At 38.7% G+C, this 20,692-nt stretch overlaps 1 protein-coding gene and 1 long non-coding RNA gene across 15 annotated transcripts in view; one reads left to right on the forward strand and one right to left on the reverse strand.

Moving 5' to 3' along the window:
• The window catches only part of PKD1L3 (polycystin 1 like 3, transient receptor potential channel interacting), a 94,503-nt gene that overhangs the window by 38,947 nt on the left and 34,864 nt on the right, over nucleotides 1-20,692 (forward strand). For 12 of the 14 annotated variants that reach the window (XR_008917774.1, XM_056824238.1, XM_056824251.1 and 9 more), the window contains 9 exons: nucleotides 1,020-1,199; nucleotides 2,350-2,484; nucleotides 6,209-6,370; nucleotides 6,900-7,027; nucleotides 7,120-7,246; nucleotides 9,203-9,331; nucleotides 9,841-10,072; nucleotides 17,177-17,370; nucleotides 20,298-20,528. Coding sequence is in view for 13 of the 14 variants with exons in the window: in XM_056824238.1 (XP_056680216.1) it covers nucleotides 1,020-1,199; nucleotides 2,350-2,484; nucleotides 6,209-6,370; nucleotides 6,900-7,027; nucleotides 7,120-7,246; nucleotides 9,203-9,331; nucleotides 9,841-10,072; nucleotides 17,177-17,370; nucleotides 20,298-20,528 (1,518 nt within the window). In the remaining variant the exon portion in view is untranslated. The remainder of the gene's footprint in view (nucleotides 1-1,019; nucleotides 1,200-2,349; nucleotides 2,485-6,208; nucleotides 6,371-6,899; nucleotides 7,028-7,119; nucleotides 7,247-9,202; nucleotides 9,332-9,840; nucleotides 10,073-17,176; nucleotides 17,371-20,297; nucleotides 20,529-20,692) is intronic. The other 2 variants (XM_056824202.1, XM_056824217.1) reach the window with 2 other exon arrangements.
• Nucleotides 952-20,345, reverse strand: LOC103098499 (uncharacterized). Its single transcript, XR_008917798.1, has 4 exons — nucleotides 20,049-20,345; nucleotides 12,665-12,773; nucleotides 6,236-11,382; nucleotides 952-2,458 (listed from the first exon to the last, which is right to left on the reverse strand). It is a non-coding gene; the product is annotated as an uncharacterized LOC103098499 (long non-coding RNA).

Raw genomic sequence — 20,692 nt, forward strand, 5'->3', positions numbered from 1 at the left:
GGTTGACTGACTTGCCCAGAATCGCAGAGCCCATAGAGGTGAGAGGCTGAACTTGAACCTAGGTCTTCTGGGTCCAAAGTTGGTTTTATCCACTACAGCAGGGGTTTTTACCTTCTTGGGGACCCCTTTGGCAGGCTGAGAAGCAGGTGGATCCCTTCTCAGAATTACATTTTTAGACACATCAAACAAAGTATTTAAAGAAATCAATCCTATTTAAATAATTATATGGGTCTATATATGTAAGTATATGGAGAGAGAGAGAGAGAGAGAGAGAGAGAGAGAGAGAGAGAGAGAGAGGGAGGGAGGGAGGGAGAGACAGAGACAGAGACAGACAGAGACAGAGAGAGGGAGGGAGAGACAGAGACAGAGAGAGAGGAAGAGGGGGAGAGGAGAGAGGGAGAGAGAGACAGAGACAGAGAGAGAGAGAGAGAGAGAGAGAGAGGAAGAGGGGGAGAGGAGAGAGGGAGAGAGAGAGACAGAGAGAGAGGAAGAGGGGGAGAGGAGAGAGGGAGAGAGAGGGGGAGAGGGAGAGACAGAGAGAGACAGAGAGAGAGAGAGGGAGAGAGAGAAAGAGAGAGAGAGAGAGGCAGGGAGGGAGGGAGGGAGAGAGAAAGAGACAGAGAGAGAAAGGGAGAGAGACAGAGAGAGGAAGAGGGGGAGAGGAGAGAGGGAGAGAGAGACTGAGAGAGAGAGAGGGAGGGGGGAGAGGAGAGAGGGAGACAGAGAGAGAGAGGGAGAGAGAGACAGAGAGAGAGAGAGAGAGAGAGATACACACACAGGTACTAGGTTTTATGAACTTTAGGGTTTAAATGTCCAAGGTGGGGTCTGTATTCAGGTCTCCTAACTCCAAGGGCAACATGCTCTCTAATATGAACTATATAAAGTTGCCTCTCAGATGGCTATAAAGGTCATATTTCTGGTCCTGCAAAAAGGAGAGAATAAAACAAAATCTTTCATTTCTTTAACGATGCGCAAGAGCAGATCTTCTCGTTTATTATCATTTTCTTTATATTTTCTAGTCAAAAACCCTGTGCCAAGAAATGTCCAACAATGCCCTGGTTTCATCAGTAATGCCCCCAAACACAACATTCCCACCTGAAAAGCCTGTGTCCGCCATATCTGCGGTCCCTGAAGAACCACCAGACGTGGATGTCCTGACCATGAATCTCCAGGAATCTTTTCACAATGCATCTTATCAGGTACAAACGTTCATTGAAAGTGGAGGCAGGGGCAGGTAGGTGGCTCAGTGGTTAGAGAGCCAGGCCTAAGAACAGAAGGTCCTGGGTTCAAATCAGATCTCAGAAACTTACTAAATTTCCTTATTATTCATTTTTGTAATAGCGTAATCTTTTAAAACCAAAACCCCCAATCCTATACCCACATAAAAAAGTGATTAAATCATATATTTCCTTCTGGATTTCTGCCCCCACAATTCTTCCTCTAGATGTAGATAGCATTCTTTCTCATCAGACCTTCAGAACTGTCCTGGATCAGAGTTCCAATTAAAGCCAGTCTCTTAAGCTTTGAAGCCATGTCCCATTTTCTCCATGGTTTCCCACAATCTTCCTACCTCCTTGTCTTGTTAATTGGTACTGAGACCCCCGTTCCTAACATCAAATTTCAGGAACTTTATCCTGAGAAAATGAGACAAAGTCTAATAAACTTAAAGAAAAATATGTCTTCTAACTATACATTTTTTTCTCCAAATCCCCTGTTTCTTTCACTTTTGAAAATGAACACACGTGTCTCTCATTCCCATATTCACATAAACCTTGGGTTGGTCATAGTACATTTCTGTTGTACAGTGTTTGGGGGCTTTTTCACCTTTTTTCACATTTCATTTAGGAAATCCTTAAAGGTAGCCACCTTCAGAAAAGTCTCTAGAGTCCATCAGGACTGTAGTGCGCCCCGTCTCGATGGTGTATACTCCATGTGACACTTGGAGCACTGCAGTGGTATAAGCAGTCCAAAGTTGCCATGTTCTGCCTTCCTTAAGCTTGTAAGTGTGCCAAGACATAGTAGAGCAGTTGACTGACTTAGCAGATGGTGCATGCATGGAGCCACCAACAAAGAGGGATAAGATCCTTCCCCCGATGATTATAGTGTCTCCTCTGGCCACCTGAAAGTGTAGAGCCTGCAAACACCAGGCTGCTCCCCAAGAGCCATAACCAGAAGCGATGAATGGATTCAATCAGAGCTGGCCAGAACAGAAATCCAAGTAGGGGAGAACAGAAATGACTGTTCAAAATGTTGGAATGAAAAATGTATGGAAATCCCTTATCTCACATCTGAGACAACCGCCACTAAATACTTGTTTTCTTCCCCCTTCTTCCCCCCACCCCTCTGCAGATCATAACAGGAGACTTTAATAAATCAGTTCATGGCTCGCCATTTGTCCAGAAACTGCAGAGAGCTTGTGAGATCCTCCAGATGCTGACACAGTTTGCCTCACGGTTCTCTTCACAGTTTTCCATGACAGCCCAGGTAAGAAAATGGATTGAAAAGGTCAAGAGAAAGTTTAAAGTCAAAAAAGAGAGAAAAGAAAGAGATAAGAAAAAGTGAGATTCAGTCTTTTAGCTGAAGTTTTGCCTTCCCCCCAGGGCAGCACATACAGTGCTCTCTAGACCAAAAACACTTTTTAAAAAATGACTGGGGGATAGTTAGGTGGCTCAGTGGATGAAGAGCCAGGGCTAGCGACAGGAGGTCCTGGATTCAAATGTGGCCCCAGACACGTCCTAACTGTGTGCTCATGGGCAAGATACTTAACCCACTCTTCTGTCTTGGAAATAATACAAAGTTGATTCTAAGACAGAAAGTAAGAGTTTAAAAAAAAAAGTGGTTGGATCTTTTATTGTTATTGTTGTTGGTTGATAACAGAAAAGACCAATTAAATAAATTTCAAAGGACAGGATAAGAAAATGGAGATGATTTTTCTTTCTGCATGGAGAAGAATGTCTCCACGTGGAGGAAAGCACAGGTGAAGGGAAATACTGAAGTATAATCTTTAGTGATCAGAACTGAATTGAGTGAGCCGAAAGCATATCCTATACTTTGTCTAGATTAAATTTGGAAAAAGATAACAATGACTTCATTTAAAAAACTGTTATGTATTTTAAAGTAAATTTTTTCAATTTAGTGAAAATATGCCTTTTCTTACACCCATCTATCACTTCAAACCCCTCCCCTAGACACACACAGAATAAAAGAAAAACAAAACAACTCCTGTTACAAACATGTATTATCAAACTAAACAAATTGCCCCATTGGCCATATGAATATTTCAATCTGTGCCATCCCTATTCTATCAAGAGCTGGGTAATATCGAGCTTTATAGAATCATGATTTGTCATTGTGTTAAGTGGAGTTGTAAAGTTTTTCAAAATTATTTATCTTTACAATAATATCTAATTATTAGTCATTTGGAGCATTTTTCAACTGGCTATTTTTAGCTTGTATTCCTTCCTCTGTAAATTGCCCTTTCATATTCTTTGTTCATTTATCAATTGAAGAATTACTTTTATCATGAAAAATGTGAACCAGTTCTCTATCTTATATTTCATTTTTTTCTTAGATAACATGTTAATACAATTTTTAATTGTCTGACATTTTGCTCTCCATGTTCTCTCCCTCCCTTCCATCCCTTATCCTTCCCCAAGAAATAATGAACGTATTATCATATTATACATGTTTCCATGTTCGTTATATTGTGAAAAAATATAAGGAGGAAGGAAGGAAGGAAGGAAGGAAGGAAGGAAGGAAGGAAGGAAGGAAGGAAGGAAGGAAGGAAGGAAGGAAGGAAGGAAGGAAGGAAGGAAGGAAGGAAGGAAGGAAGGAAGGAAGGAAGGAAGGAAGGAAGGAAGGAAGGAAGGAAGGAAGGAAGGAAGGAAGGAAGGAAGGAGGGAAGGAAGGAAGGAAGGAGGGAAGGAAGGAAGGAAGGAAGGAAGGAAGGAAGGAAGGAAGGAAGGAAGGAAGGAAGGAAGGAAGGAAGGAAGGAAGGAAGGAAGGAAGGAAGGAAGGAAGGAAGGAAGGAAGGAAGGAAGGAAGGAAGGAGGGAAGGAAGGAGGGAAGGAAGGAAGGAAGGAAGGAAGGAAGGAAGGAAGGAAGGAAGGAAGGAAGGAAGGAAGGAAGGAAGGAAGGAAGTTAAGTTGCTTAAATCAGTAAGATTAAATGATTTACCCATGTCATACATCGATAGATAGATAGATAGATAGATAGATAGATAGATAGATAGATAGATAGATAGATAGATATAAAACAGATATTGAACTTGAACTCAGGGCTTTCTGATTTAAGAAGGCCTATTTACCATATCCGTCTGACTGTGGAGAGAATAAGAGAGCAAAAGCCCCATAGCGGACAGCTAGATTGAGCAGTAGATAGGAAGCGAGGTCTAGAGTCAGGAAGACTGTGAGGTTGAATCCACCTTCAGACATTTATTAGCAATGTGACCCTGGGCAAGTCACTTACTCCTAGTTTCCTCGACTGTGGAATGGGAATAAGAGCACCTGCCTCCCAGGGATGTTAGAATAAAATGAAATCATTCTTATAAAGTACCTGGAAAACAGTAGGTATTATTATCAGCACTATGTCCATTGTAGCTGCTCAACAAATATTTGTCTATTTGATTTTAAATTGATTCTTCTGCAGGAGAGCCGTATTAAAAAAAAAATATGAAGGAGAAAGAAAGGTATATCCTATTTCTTTTAGTTTACTAGCTAATCTTCTTTAAGCCTGTCATGATTTCACTTAGCTTATGAGCTCATTATTAGCCTATTCCATTTTTTTAAACCCTTACCTTCTGTCTTAGAATCAATACTGTGTATTGGTTCCAAGGCAGAAGAGTAGTAAGGGTAGGCAGTGGGGGGTTAAGTGACTGTGAACTTTAGATTACTCCACCCTACTTAGTCTAACAAAATCAGGAATGTCTTGTGAAATTTAGATTACTCCACCCTACTTAGATCTTACTGTATGGTGAAGATAAAATTGTAATCTCCTGATTGAACAATGAAGGTACTTAGTTCTTACTTTATAGTGAAGCTAGAACTTTAAGCTAAGTCTATTTTAGAGCTTAATACAAAAAGCACTAACAAAAGGTGAACTTAACAAAGAAGTATTAAGTAACTCAAAAGATATAACCTGATCAAAGAAGATGAGAACTAAAGAATAGGCAGTCCTGGAGAAAAGCCTCTGATGTGATTGGTAGATGTGAAAATTTAGAGGAGGGGACACAAGAGTAAAAGGTTTATATATTTGGCATTACTTCCTCTCTCCGGTACCTTTTGGCGGCAGAGAGGTGGCTGGTGGCAGCACGCTGGGCCTTTTGGCATCTTGGCATGGCTACAGCTACTGTCTGGTTCGGTGGTGAGTTTCTGGCTGAGTTTTTCCTCCTTTACTTCCAAACTTTAACCTTTTAGAAACCTCTAATCTCCTTCAGAGACCTAGTGGCAGAGATCTTGAACTCCCCCTGGGACAGGATAGACGGGAGAAATCCTATACACTCTTCCCTCTTCTCTTTAAATCCTTCCCTCTATATTAATTAAAATTACCATAAATTTCCAGACTGACTTGGGTATTTTATTTAGGCTTTTTACCTGGTGACCAATTAATTTATATTTTAAGTCACAACCCTAAAATTATCTTTACACGACTTGCCTAGGGTCACACAGCTGGGAAGTGTCTGAGGCCAGATTTGAACCAAGACCACCCATCTCTAGGGCTGGCTCTCAATCCACTGAATGACTCCCCCCCAATTCCATTTTTAATTAAAACTTTTTCACTTAAAAAAATCAATTCCCCCCTCCCCTTTCCTGTTAAAAACAAATCTGCACATAGCCACTCATTTTCAGAACTGTTCCTCTTCTAGCTCAATCAACAGTGAAGCTTATCTTTCAATTCCTTTTTTTTGGTTACATTTAAGTTTATCCTGCTAGCTTTTGAAAGGTTGACCCAGTACTTTTGAACAAAATACAATGAGAACTTTTCTCTATTAAAGAATATAAAATGGGATTTTTATGTTCCTATCAAATTATAATATTATATATTTTTGTTAGAATATTGAGGAATTTTTGTCTTAAGAAATCGACACAGAATTTCTAATGTATCTTTATTCTCCAGAGGGAACGTACTGAATACACATAAGCCAGCCATAAAATAGTTAAGAGATGGTATGTGTGTTTGTATTTGTTTGTTTGTTTTTTAATAATTCCAGGCAAATTCCAGCCTTCCCCTTCTTTACCTGAGTGAGCAGTTGCTGATGGGCCACTCTTGGAATAGGAATTCTTCCAGTCTGAAAGCTCCAATAGCCCTTTGCCTCAACTATAAGATTGAAGGTTTTGGAAACAGTGAGTTTCAGGCCCCATTTCCCATGCAGGTAAGAGTAGAATCTTTAGCTATTGGGTAAAAACGTTCATTCTTTTCACTCTCTGGAGATCCTGGAGCAACATGTTCTCCCTCCAGGGTTTTAGAACAATTCTGCCATTGGAATCAAAAGTACAGCAATTGCAACCTAACATTCCCCTGGGTCCCAAACCCCAATCGTTAATCACTACTAGTCTTCTTTAATACCAGTGAAATCCCATATCCAAGAAATGAGCAGTTTGGAGAACAAATTAACATCTTTTTTTTCTTGGAAAATTAAACATTTATGCCTCATGATATTTTTAGGGTCAGCCTTGGCTATAGGGCAAAAAGACATTTCCTGATTATCTCTCTTAATCAATAATGGTTAATCTATCTTTAGTCAGTCTGAAGGTCTCTTCTTTGGGGTCTCATAACTAAAAGGTACATCTGGTCATCTTTGTTTGAAATTTTATTTTCCCTCTGTCTACACTGTCACTTCAAAAGTACACTGACGGGTGAGTAGAGAGGAGGATATAGATGGTATTTCCATTTAAATGTAGATGGAAGACATGTTAGAGACATCTTTGATAGCCCTGGGGAAGATCCAGGAGTCTTTCCTTCAGGACAGCCAACCTTCAGAGTCTTCACTGATAGTGACCTCTTCTTTTGCCACTATGATGCTAAGAAGGTAAGGAAGAAGGGACGAAGGAAGGAGCTTCCCTTTAGAGTTCTGGTTTTCTGGAAAAAAAATAATAATTCCATCTTCCCTTTTTTCCTCAGTCAAAATATATCAACTTTGTCTTTGAGCTCTTACACTATTCAGTACCCAGCTCCTGTGCATTTAAGTTTCCCATCAGCCTCTGCTTTGGACAATCTCCTCAATAAACACCAAAGTGTCAACATTCATGTGAGTATGAAGTTATTTCTAAACAGAACCCTGTTCTGATGGCCATGGCTGAAGGGCTAGATAAACGTCACATTTTTTTAAACATTATTTTATTTGGTCATTTCCAAACATTATTCATTGGAAACAAAAATCATTTTCTTCCCCCCCCACCCCATAGCCAGCGCATGATTCCACTGGGTATCACATGTGTTCTTGATTTGAACCCATTTCCGTGTTGTTGGTATTTGCTCTAGAGTGTTCATTTAGAGTCTCTCCTCAGTCATATCCCCTGTTCCTCCAAATGAACTTTGTCAGGGTTTTTTCCAAATCGGTAAAAAAAAATTTGGGGAGTTCAATGGGTATGGCACTAAATAGATAAATGAGTTTGGGTAGGATGGTCATTTTTATCATATTGGCTCGTCCTACTCATGAGCAGTCAATGTTCTTCCAATTGTTCAAGTCTAGTTTTAGTTGTGTGGAAAGTGTTTTGTAGTTGTGGTCATATAGTTCGTCACATTACTCTTATGAATGTGAGCTGACTCAAGAGAGCAGTACATAAACCTTGTTATATACATAAATCCTGTGGAAATGTATAGGAGCAATATATTGGCATATGTCACAGGCTTTTCTGCTCTGTGAGAAGTGGCATGGCAAGAGGGAAGAGATAGTGGGCCAGCCTCAGAGTCATGAAGACCTGAGTTTAAGACCTACCTATAATCTCTCAGTGCTCTAAAACCATAAATTATAGAGAAGGTGCCACCTTGCATTGGTGGAATGAATTGCCTCATCCAGGAATTCCCTATATCAGTGAAATGACATTCCAAGTTCCTCTCTCTCTCCTCCTCCTCCTCCTCTCTCTTTTCCTTCTCCTCCTCTCCCTTCCTCTTCTCTTTCTCTCTCCTCATCCTCTCTCCCCCTCTCTTTCTTTCTCTCCCCACCTTCTCCTCTTTCCCCTCCTCCTCTCTTCTTCCTTATCCTCTCTTTTTCTCTCTTCCTCCTTCTCCTCTCTCTCCCTTCCTCTTCTCCTCTTTTTCTCTCTCCTCATGCTCCTCATTCTCTCTCTTCTCCTCCTCCTCTCTCTCCCTCTTTCTCTCCACACCTTCTCCTCTCTTCCCTCCTCCTCTCTTCTTCCTCATCCTCTCTCTCTCCCTTCCTCTTCTCTTTTTTTTCTCTTCATGCTCCTCATCCTCTCTCTTCTCCTCCTCTTCTCTCTCCCTCTCTTGCTCTTCATCCTCTCTTTTTCTTTCTTTCTCTCCTACTCCCTATCTTTCTCTCTTCTCTTTTCCTCATCTTCCTCTCTCTCTTTCCCCTCCTCCCCCCCTCTCTATATATAATGTATGTATTCTTTGTTATTATTTGAATGATTTCAACATGTTTCCCTCTTAAAATCTCTATCAGAGCCATAACCAGGGTAGAGTAAGTGGGATTGTGCCCAAGATCCAATGTCTTTGCAGTTTTATTTCTCCTCCAAGCCTATCTTCTACCTTCCATATTCCAAGTTTTCTTCTTAAAACTTCAGGGATTCAGAGGTCCAGAGCCATTGCATTCCTCAACTGAATTTACCCTAGATGCAAGGCTACCTAGTTATGGCTCTGTCCTTTCTATTTAAAGTTGAGAAAATCTGAATAATGACTGACACGGCACTTGGTCCTTTCTGATAGCATTTATTTCTGGGTCTCCTAATTAGCTTTAGTCACATCACTTGCCCTTGCCCTAGAGAGCACAACGTTTACCACTCGGCAAAAAGGCAAGTCTCCAGGTGTATGGTCAGGCATAAAAGCAAGATTATGGGAGTCACGACAGTGTGACTCGTCTTTTATTAATTTTCATTTTCATTCCTTTCTGTGTGACACTGAGCCAGATGTTTGTATTTAATTTCAGAAGCTATTACTATAAATCCCTTCAACATTTACTCTAACTTCTGGTGTCTTATGCCCTTTGCTGAGGTTGTAACAATGGGTTTCTCTTTGTCTTTAGGTTACTGGGCTGGCTTTTAATCCCTTCAAGAATTTTGATAAACGGGATATTGTTGGAAGCATTGCAAACGTCCTACTCACTGCTAATCATAAATCTCTCCAAGTTCAGGATCTCTTGGAAGAAGCAGAGGTAGATATTGAGTGTTAGGCCCTTTGCAATAATAGACAGGATCAGAGGACTTAGCCAAGGCGGGAAGAAATAGTTTTAATTGAATATCAGTCACTTTATCTTGTTATTTACATTCTTACTCTGGAGGCTTTAACAAAAACATATAGTATTTTAGGCCTGGAGGAGAAAACACGAACCTCAGGACTTGAAGTTTATCACAGTACTAGTCCCCAATCCTTTTCCTTGCTGTAAGACTCAGGTGCTTGGATTTTTTTTTTTTTAATTCATGGTTTATGGTACTAAATGGATCTATATAGACGATCAATAATACACTGTTTGTTCTGGGATGTTTTACTAGATAATAGGGCACTTACTCCTTAGGTCTTGAGTCCTATAACATTGATCTCCAATAAATAATAAAGAGAGGAGAGAAGCAAAGATTATTGCCTTTACAAACTCATTCGAAACCGTCCCCGGGCATTGATGAACAGCCTCAAATTTTAAAGACAACAAATCTTTTCTTATTCTAGATCATGCTTTGGAGAGACAGCAGCATAGAAACCTATCCTACCAGCTTCAACATGAGTACAAACTGCTTTGTGATCACAGTAAACATCACTTCCCTAGAGGAATCTCTGGTAGTCTCGGTAGAGCCTGAAAATCCTCTTTCCATCACACTCTACCTTGGCTTCCAGTATCAACCCAATATTACTCATTTTTATTTGAACACCACCCTCCCAAAGGACCAGCTGCAGGAGAAAGGTAAAATCCAATCAGTAATATTAGAGATTTTCCATTGATTTGGCAAGTAAACTATTCGATGCTCCCCTAATTTGCTAATGATAGCACCCTTTATGTCTACATCACATATCCATTTTGATTTTATCTTAATTTGTGGTATGAGATGCTGATCTATAACATACCTTTTTCCAGTTTCCCCAGCAGTTTCGTTTTCTAGTTATTTTAATGGAATTGCTTTTACTTTATTTTCTTCCTGCTTTTTACTAATACTTGTAAAAACATTAATGATTTTGATGGATTTTTGTTGCATCCTGTTACCCTACTAAAGTTATTAATTTTATTATCATTTATATATATCATTTATTATTAATATACCATTTATTATCATTTAATTTCTTGCAGATTCATAAGGATTTTTTTAAACAACCATCAGGTCCTCTGCATTCATAGACAATTCTCTTTGCCCAAATTTAGCATTTTATTCTCTTACTGCTATAACAAGCACTTCTAGAATTATATCTAATGATAGTAGAGAGAAAAGACCTCTTTGCTTTACCTATTTGCATAGAGAATCTAGTGTTTCTGCAAACACTGTTAGCTATTGGTTTAACATAAGTGCTTTTGAGAATATTAAAGAAAAACTGCATGTGGATATGTTTTGGAGGGTTTTAAAATAAATGAAAGCTCAAAGGCTTTTTCTGCATGAATTTTTGTTAATTTTGTTGTTTCTATTATTGTGCCAACTGTTTTCCTCATGTTGCACCATTCTTCCATTCCTAGTATGAATTCAACTTGTATGTAGTGAAATTTTAAAAAATATATTGATAGCTTCCTGTCAAGGACTTATTTGCTGCATCAATATTCATTAATAATAACTAACATTTATATGGTGTTTGTTTACTATGTTCCAGGCACTTCACAATTATTTCATTTTGATCCTCATATAAACCCTGGAAAATAGATGCTATTATTATCCCCATTTTCTTTTTTGAAATTGTATCTTTATTGTCATGCAAAACACACTGCCATATTGGTCACTGTAACAAGAGCAAACTAATTCATAACCGAAACTCCAAAATAAAACCATAAATACACTCATGTGAAAGACAACTCCAACAGTTCTTCCTCTGGACATGGATGTCCTTCCCCATTTTAGTCTTTTAGGATTGTCCTAGATCATTGCATTGATGAGGGTAGCCAAGTTTTCACAGATGATCATCATCCAATATTGTAATTATTTCATAATGTTCTCCCAGTTCTGCTTATTTCACTCTGCATCAGTTCCTGAAGATCTTTCTAGCTTTCTCCGAAATCATCTTGCTTATCATTTCCTATAACACAACAGTATTCCATCACCAAAATTTACCACAATTTGTTCAGCCATTCCCCAATTGATGAACATCCCTACAGTTTCCAATTCTTTGCCAATACAAAAAGAGCTGCTATAAATATTTTTGTACCAATAGGTCCTTTCTCCTCTTTTATTATCTCTTTGGGATTATCTCCATTTTCTAGATGAGGAAACTAAGATTAAGTGACTTGTCCAGGGTCAACCAGCTACTAAGTGTCCAAGGCCAAATCTGAATTCAAGTCTTCCTGATTCTGGGGCCAATGCTCTATCCATTGGACCACTAATTGGTCTCTATTTCTCTTTCCTTGCCTTGTCTCTCACTAGTTTGAGTTTAGGGACTATTATATGTCCCATAAAATGAAAGTGGTAGAGTGCCTCTTGTCTCTATTTTTTAGGATTTTGTTGTTTCATAGTTGTTAATTACTTCTTTAAAAAAAAAAAAACCTTACCTTCTGTCTTAGAATCAATACTGTAGATTTGTTCTAAGGCAGAAGAGTGGTAAGGGCTTGGCAATGGGGGTTAAGTGACTTGTTCAGGGTCACACAGCTGATAAGTATCTGAGGCCAGATTTGAACCTAGGACCTACCATCTCTAGGCCTGGCTCTCAATCCATTGAGCTACCCAGCTGCCCCTTAATTACTTTTTAAATATGTCACAATTCATGTATTTTTCATCTCCTTTTTAGTTAATTCATGATTTGCTCAATTTCCATTTGAGAATTTTGATTGTTTAATGTTTCTATTTCTTGTTTTGTTGGTTTAGATTTTTTTTTTTGTAAATGCTCATCAACTTCACCAGTCTTGGAAACCATAAAGCCTTAAGTGCAAGTTCTTCCTTTGACATCTACTGATTGTGTGACTCTGGGCAAGACTCTCTTGGTACTCTAGGAAACTCTCAAAAACGATACATTGGAGAGAAGGCATCAACCTGTATTATTGGTAGAGAGATTTCCTTCACTTGGGATTTTATACTAATGAAATCACAGGTTCAATCCCCATCTTTACCTCTTCCTTTGTGACGCTCATAAAAATCATCCCTGCTCTTCCTATACATACACACTCCCTATCTATCCGATTCCATTGCCATTCATTTTCAACGTCCCTTTCCAGTAAGTATTATGTTCATTCCCTGCCCCTTTACTTTTTTTACTTTTAATTTGCTCTGTAAAATACTCCCAAGGACATTAGCTCTTAATGGAAGCAGCAAGCACAATGGGAAATAACCTATAAGACTAGCCAGAGGACCCAAACCTTTCCCTTTACCTCTTACTCCTTTTTGATGTCCTGACACACTGCCTTTGAACCTGTGACTCCTTCTGCAAACCTCTCCGAGGCTTCCTCACTCCCCTGGGGTCTCCTCTGCCTTCCCATCCTAGAGGGAATTAGTAAAAGCACACAACTTTGACTTTCTGTAGGGGGTGGTCATCCGAAGTGCCTTGGCCTCTCCCTATTGGAATTCATTACAAAACTCTTGTCGCATGTTCTTCCCACTTTGGAAAGTTGCTTTACAAGACGGGCATATCATTCCTGTTCTGCTCATGGTACCTATCTTCACTCTTCCCTCTGTGATCTGCTTCTCGTTTTCTATTCTTACCAACCACAAGATGGGAAATTTCATCCAGAAGAAGGAATGGAATGGAAAAAAAACATGTCTTAAGCACCTACTGTGTGCCACACACTGTGCTAAGTGCTTTACAATGACTATCTCATTCAATAGGAGGAAAACTGAACATCTCCCATCTGCCTTCCTTCTTGAGTTCTGATCAGTCATTACCTGAATCTCTCTGTCTATTGCGAAACTTAAAAATTCTCAAACCCTACTTCATAGGTTAGGATTGTGAACCTTAAAAAATTCCCCATTGGGACCATTCCCCATTTGGGCAGTGAAGGTACTTAGATCAGGAATATGAGAACTCTACTTAGATCAGGAATGTGAGACCTCTACTCCACCCCTACTTAAGTCTGCCCTAGGGGAAGATAAAGTTGTAAACTCTTTGCTGAACAATGAAAAGTACTTAAACCCATACTTGTAGTAAGACAAAAAGTTCTTTAAGCCATGCCTATTTTAGGACTAATACAAAAGGGTGCTAAGTACCTATAAAGGTCAGGCAACTTGTGAATTTACAAGGAACAAAGAGGTGAGAACTTACTCAGAGATTCTAGTCTACTCAGGTGTGAATTATTCAAAAGATTAGTCTACTCAGGTGTGAACTAAGAATGGTCTGTCCTTTGAAAAACGTCTACTGTGATTGGTAGATGGGAGAACTTAGGGGAGGTGACCTAGGAGAAAATTCCCTATAGAAGGAGATGACAGTCTCTTGAAAAGTCTTTAAGGAGGCTGTTGGGAGAGAGCTCTGGAAACAGGCTCTTGGGACAGTCTCTTGAGGACAGTCAGAAGAATCTCTCTCTGGAGAAGGATGGCTGGCTGAACTGGTGTCTATATTCTTGCTGGGACAGATCTTGTGGTGAGTGATTAAGAACTGACTGATCTCTCTCTTAAGACTCAGGTCTAGGCCATGTTGGCTTAAGGCCCTTCATACTTATTCCTTTCTTATTCTCTCTTTCTTTAATTCCTTATTGTATTAATGAATTAAAATCTCTATAAACCCAGTTGACTTGGGTATATTTTAATAATTGGGAATATTTCCCTGGCGACCACCTTATATTTGATTTAAAACAAGATACTGTCTTGAAACATATTTTCTGCGGTCATAACTTAATCATCCACTCTTATATCTACTACAATTTAAGTCTTCCACTATTTTAATCACATAGCTTTCCTTGAATGTCTCTCAAGTATACAAGCTTTTTTTTCTTTTTTAAAGTAAGTAGTAGGTAGCACCGGGGCACTAGATAGACTGCACTGTCGTCATCTTCGGACTTGGCCTGTTTAGTCAGGCCCTTCCCTGGTCATTTTCCCAAGGAGTTCACTACATTTCAGTGACTGTCTCTTATTAAATGCAAAGTACAATGGTGTGAGATTTTTTTTTGGGGGGGGGGGCATATAGGTTAGATGTGTCCACATGGATCTGTCTAGATGAGCGCAGAGGGAGTCAAGAATAGGCATCTCTAGCATCTCCTCCCCCTAATCTTCTCAAGGGAGATTTGGATTCCTGCCAGGAGGGGAAATGGGAGCCTAGAGCCAGAGTCTGGCCATTCTGGGACACAGGGGAGAGATGGATGGATGGATGGAGAGAGAGAGAGAGAGAGAGAGAGAGATGGATAGATAGATAGATAGATAGGTGGATAGATGGATAGAGAGATAGATAGAGAGAGAGATGGATAGAGAGATAGATGGATAGAGAGATAGATGGATGGATGGATAGATAGATAGATGGACAGATAGATGGATGGATGCATAAATGAATATATGGATGGATGGATGGACAGATAGATAGACAGACAGATGGATAAATAGATGGATAGATAGAAAGATGGATAGGTAGATAGATTAGATGGAGGGATGCATGCATGCATGCATGGACAAATGGATAGCTAGATATCAATATATACATATATGCATATATAATATATGTGTGTAGATACATATATACTCCTTTAAATATTAATTGTCTAGAGGAAATAATATTTAGGTTCAAACTACAGCTCTTGATCACTGTTCTTTAATAGGGAAAGAGGACCTCAAGCTCTATATTCAAGGCTTGACTCTCTGCCAAATGAAAGTTCCACAATGAATACACCTAACAAAGAGCAAATAAATCCATTTATCCAAGTCAAATTTGTTTTTGTTGTCGTTTAGTAGTTTCGTCTTCATAACCCCACTTGAGGTTTTCTCAGCAATGACACTGGATTAATTTGTCATTTCTTTCTCCATCTTATTTTACAGATGTAGAAACTGAGGCAAGCAGGATTAAGTGACTTGCCCAGGGTCACACAGCTAGTAAATGTCTGAAGCTGAATTTGAACTTAAGTCTTCCTGACTCTAGGCCCAGCACTTTACCTACTGTGCCACCTCACTCGGAAGTTAAAAAAGAAATCCGAGAAAGAATACATATAAGAATATATATCAGACAATACAGGTTGAATAAGCTCCTCCTCTTGGAGTTTGATAACTTAACTCAACCTAGATAATTCCAGATCATATCCAAAGGGTAATTCTCTGAAATCTTTTGTGTAGCAAGCTTGCATTTTTGCAGGTCTAAAGTTTGTTTGATTTGTAAACAGCAACCTGTCCTAGGAACAGGGTTCCCCTTAGGACACTGACAAAGGGTTACCTACAAAAGTCAGTGCTTACAATTAGAGCAGTTATAAGGGTTTTCAGGGCTACCCCAATCCATACCCAGGCTATGGGAGCAGGCAAGATCAGGGGTTGGAATACCACAGGAGAACCAAGAATAAGAGGTTGATGAGCTGGTCTTGTTATTTTTTCTGTAAGACTTACTTTGTTGCAGGCTCTCATTTTTCCTTTTGCCTTTGCCTGAATTTGGAGTGGGAGGAGAAATGGTCCCAGATTCTCTCTCTTTCACCTTCTTTAGAACTCTCCCAGTTGACTCATTCTGAACAACATTGTCCTGTAACCCCAATATTTTTTTCAGATGAACTTCTGGCTAACCATACCTCCCTTATCTTGTTCTTATGGAGTTGATGCTTTGAACCCAAATTTATCCTTTTCTCCTGTAATTAGCTGCTATACTCCCAAGTGTGGGCAAGAGAGGGAGACCTGGTCTCAAAACAAACAAACTAACATAAAAGAGAACTAAGGAAATCATAAATTGGTAGAGACGGAGGGAGAGTCAGCATCTAAGAGTCCTACCTATGTCTGGAAGTTAAGTGGTCATGTTTGAATCCCAGTTCTGCCATTTGCTAACTGTGTGACTTTGGATTATACCACAGTTTCCTGGTCTTTAAAATGTGGAGGTTGACTTAGATGGCTTTTAGGATTCGGTCCAACCCAATCATCTGTTATTTCTCTTTTACTGGTTCTAACATTAATTCATTTGGTGCCCCTGAGGTAATTGTGCTCTCAATTCATTTCTTAAGAAGTAATTAAATAAACTTTTCCCAAAGGGCTATAAAACTGTACCTACCCTTTGATCCTGAAATACCACTGTTGGGTCTGTGCATCAAAGAGATCATAAAAAAGGGGAAAGGACCTACTTGAACAAAAATGTTTATAGCAACTCTTTTTGGAGTAGCAAAGAATTGGAAAGTGAGGGAATGGCTGAACAAATTGTGGGGTGTGTTGGTGATTGAATATAAGAAATGATAAATAAGCAGGATAATTTCAGAAAGATCTGGAAAGATCTGCATGCTCTGATGCACAGCAAGATGAGCAGAACCAGGCGAACACTGTACACAGTAACAGCAATATTGTTCCATGATCCACTGTGAAAGACTTGGCTATTCTCAGCACTACAATGACCTGGGTCAGTTCTGAAGGATTTATAACAAAGAATGTTCTCCACCTCCAGAGAAAGAACTGTTGGGAGTCACAATCCAGATGAAAGCTCACTACCTTTCACATTAGTTATTTATGGTTTTAATTGGGGTTTTAGTTTTATATGAATATTCTCTTACAACAGTGATCAATCTAGAAGTATGATTTTACATGATAATACCAGATCAAATTGCTTACCATCTCCATGGAAGAGAAGGGAGGGAAGGGAGGGAGGGAGACAATGTGAATCTTACAATGGCGGAAAATATATATTGAAAATTAGTATTCTATGTAATTAGGAAAATAAAATGTCTTTGACTAAAATTATAAAAAATGTTTTTAAAAAGAAGTAACCAAATGCTGTTCTCTGTTTTAAGATGAGCTGTACACATGGGTGCTTTCTCCAGAAAGCCTGCAACATGGGACAGGCACCTACTATATAACAGCTGTGGTGAATAAAAGCGAGACGGACCCAAAGGCGCCATTCCTGGGATTCTCAGTCACCACGGCGACCACTCAGTGTTACTCCTGGGACCCCCACAATAAGACATGGATGAGTGAAGGCTGCCAAGTAAGAAGCAGAGATTTATTTCTGCCTTTGGGGAAATTGCAACTGCCTATAAATCCAGTAGAGCGGAGATGTCATTACAGACAGTCCAGAGGAAAGAAAAACCCTGGGGCCAGACAGAAGGAAGGAGGGTACAGAGGGGATGGAGATGAGTTTGGAGGAAACTGAACAAAGAATAAGTAGAAGCATGTGACTACTTTCCTTTTTTTTTTTACTTTTTAATAGTCACCCCTGAGAAATACTGAATGAAACTGATTATTCTGGATAATACTGAATGTTATCCAAGTTTCAGTTTACAGGAGGAAATATATGACCAATATTGAAAGGAAAATGTAAAAATCTTTGGACTATCCCTATGGGATTCTCACCAAAAAAAACAAAAACAAAAACTGGGAGGTAGGCGCTATTATTATTTCCATTTTATAGATAAAGAAATTGAGGCAAACAAAGGTAAAATGACTTGCCCAGGATCACAGAGCTTATGGCTGGCTGTTTAGGGGAGCCAGTGAATAGGACCTCCCAGTTCCATTTAACAGTAGATTTGCTTTTGCAAAGGGGGTGCCAACAGCAGATTGAGTGCTGGGACTGGAAAATCAGGAAGATCATCTTCCTAAATTCAAATCTGACTAGAAGGGTGATCCTGAGCAAGTCACTTCATCCTATTTGCCTCAGTTTCCTCATCTGTACAGTGAGCTGGAGAAGTAAATGGCAAAACATTCCAGGATCTTTGCCAAGAAAATCCTAAATGAGGTCATAAAGTCAAACTTTACTGAAAAGACCAAACAACAATTTACTTCAAAAAATACAGCATGAATAAACACACATTCCTCCCAAATCTCAGGGCCATAGGGGTCCTCAGCCTCTGATCCCCCCTTAATATACCACCTCGGTTTCTGGAGGGAAAGAAAGGATATTTAGGCTCAAAATTCAGTTTATTTCTTATATCACGCTGGTTCTATCAAATTCATGTCCAGATTTAGGAACAAGTACCAGGTGAATCCTTCCACTGGGCTTGAGTACCAAAGGTTGAGTTCCCAATTGCTCCTTGCTCCATGGGGCATCAGTGATTTGCTAGATTTAAAAAAAAACAACCCATAACTCTAGCTTCCTGTGGCTTGCTCTTCCAACCTCTCTCTCTGTCTTTGTCTCTCTCTCTTTCCTTTTTCTGCAAGACATATGTCCATCTTTCTTTGGATTTCTAACAAAAAAAAAAATACAATAAAGAGATTAAAGTCTCCCAACCTTTCAAAAAAATCCCCACATCAGAGGCTACCCCTCACTTCACCAGACAATATGAGCAAAGCAATCAAAGATGCCATAGAAGCAAATGAGGCAAAGAAACAGTTCAAGATAACTAGCCGAAGATTTCTTTAACTGGAACCAGCTATAGAATGCCCAGTCTGCTCTCATCTCTCTGAGGTCTTTCTCTTACATGCCATAAAGATTATCCAAAAAATGATTTCCCAAAACAGCTTCCCTAAGGGGATAGGATCTGAGGTGATCTTGGTAGTGACCAAGACTCTAGTGTGCTTTGCAAGCCATAAAACACTTCTATAACTATCAATTAATAATTTAATTTACTTAAAATAATTTTATGTAACAGTAATAAATATTTAATAATGATATTGAATAATTTACTATTTCTTTAATAATAAACATTTTTATTTATTTAATGATTGCAAATATTTAATAATAAATATTTAATGCTTTACTATTTAGGTCTGACTTAAATACTTTTATTTATTTCTAAATAAACAATATTTCATGATTTACTATTTGTTTATTTAATAGTAACTATTTCTTTAATAATATTTAATAATTTACTATTTATGTTTAATTTATTTCATTCTTTAATCATGTTTAGTGATGCTACTAATAATTTATTATTTATGTTTAATTTCTTTAAACAATAAATATGTAATAATTCACAATACATAATTTGCTATTTGTTTATGTTTAACTTATTTAGCAATAATGCTATTTAGTTCTTTAATAATAATTTGCTATTTATGTTTAATTTACTTAATAATTTTGAGTTCTTTAATAATAAATAGTAATAATATTAATAGTTTGCTAGGTTTCATTTCTTTAAATAATTAATATTTAATAACTTAGTATTTATGTTTAATTTATTTAATAAGACATTGTTTTATTTTTAACAATACATTTAAAATAATATTTCTTATTTGTGCTTGGTTTAATTAATATTTAATTATTTATTTAATAAGGAATAATTGCATTTCTTTAATATTATGTTTAATGATTTAATATTTATACTTGACTTAATAGTAAATCATTTATTATGTTTAACAATAAATAATTGTATTTCTTTAATAATCACTGATCTGCTATTTGTTTTTAATTTAGTTAATAAGACATTATTTTATTTCTTTAATGATAAGTATTTAGTAATAAGATTAATAATAATTTACTATTTGGTCTTGACTTATTTAATAATGAATAATTTTATTTATTTAACAATAATAAATGTTTAATAATATTTATGATTTAATATTTATTTCTATTTAACATTAATACATTTGTTTAATAATAATAAATAATCCTTCTTGGGGGGGAAATTAAATTCCTTATTTAACCTGTGAGAAGAAGCACGGTACAGTGGCTCGAGAGAGAAAATTGTCTGCCAAGGAAAGACTGGACAACACTGAGAAGTTACTGACCTGCGTTGGTCGGAGTCTCCTTCCCTGGGACTTCCCTAACCCAGTAAAACTGTAGGTCTAGTCCCTGCGGCTATCTGGAGTGTGTATCTAGCCCAGGCTGGGAATGGCAAAACAAACAAACAAACAAAACCCTCATTTGCAGCCCTAAGCCTGAGGCTGCCCCGAAGGTTCTCCGAAGTTGTGTCACTGACTTTTCTCCGGGGTGGCAGCAGACTCCGGAGTGACTCCCATCATTCCCTCTGATTGCAGGCGGGGCCTCAGAGCAGCCTGACCAAGACCCAGTGCTTCTGCAACCTGCTGGCGACCATCGGCAGTTCCTGGAGATCCCTGCCCAGGACGGTGAATGTCCAAGACACCGTCAAGCTCTTCAGTAGGGTGACCCACAATCCTATTGGGGTGTCCTTGCTGGCCGTCCTTTTGGGATTTTATATCCTTCTCGCTGCGTGGGCCTGGAGAAAGGATAGAGAGGACAGGAAGAAGGTGGGGTGCTCAGAGAGCTTTGGCAAAATGCCTTTCTCCCGCCATCCCAAAGGATCAAAAACCTGAGTTCAAATTCGGCCTCTTCCACTCACCAGTTGTGCCCAGTCACTTAACCCCTGTCTGCCTCAGTGTTCTAAAGAGGGCGATCGTACACTAATAGCGAT

Source organism: Monodelphis domestica, chromosome 1 (assembly GCF_027887165.1).
Source record: "Monodelphis domestica isolate mMonDom1 chromosome 1, mMonDom1.pri, whole genome shotgun sequence".
Taxonomy (NCBI): Eukaryota; Metazoa; Chordata; class Mammalia; order Didelphimorphia; family Didelphidae; genus Monodelphis; species Monodelphis domestica.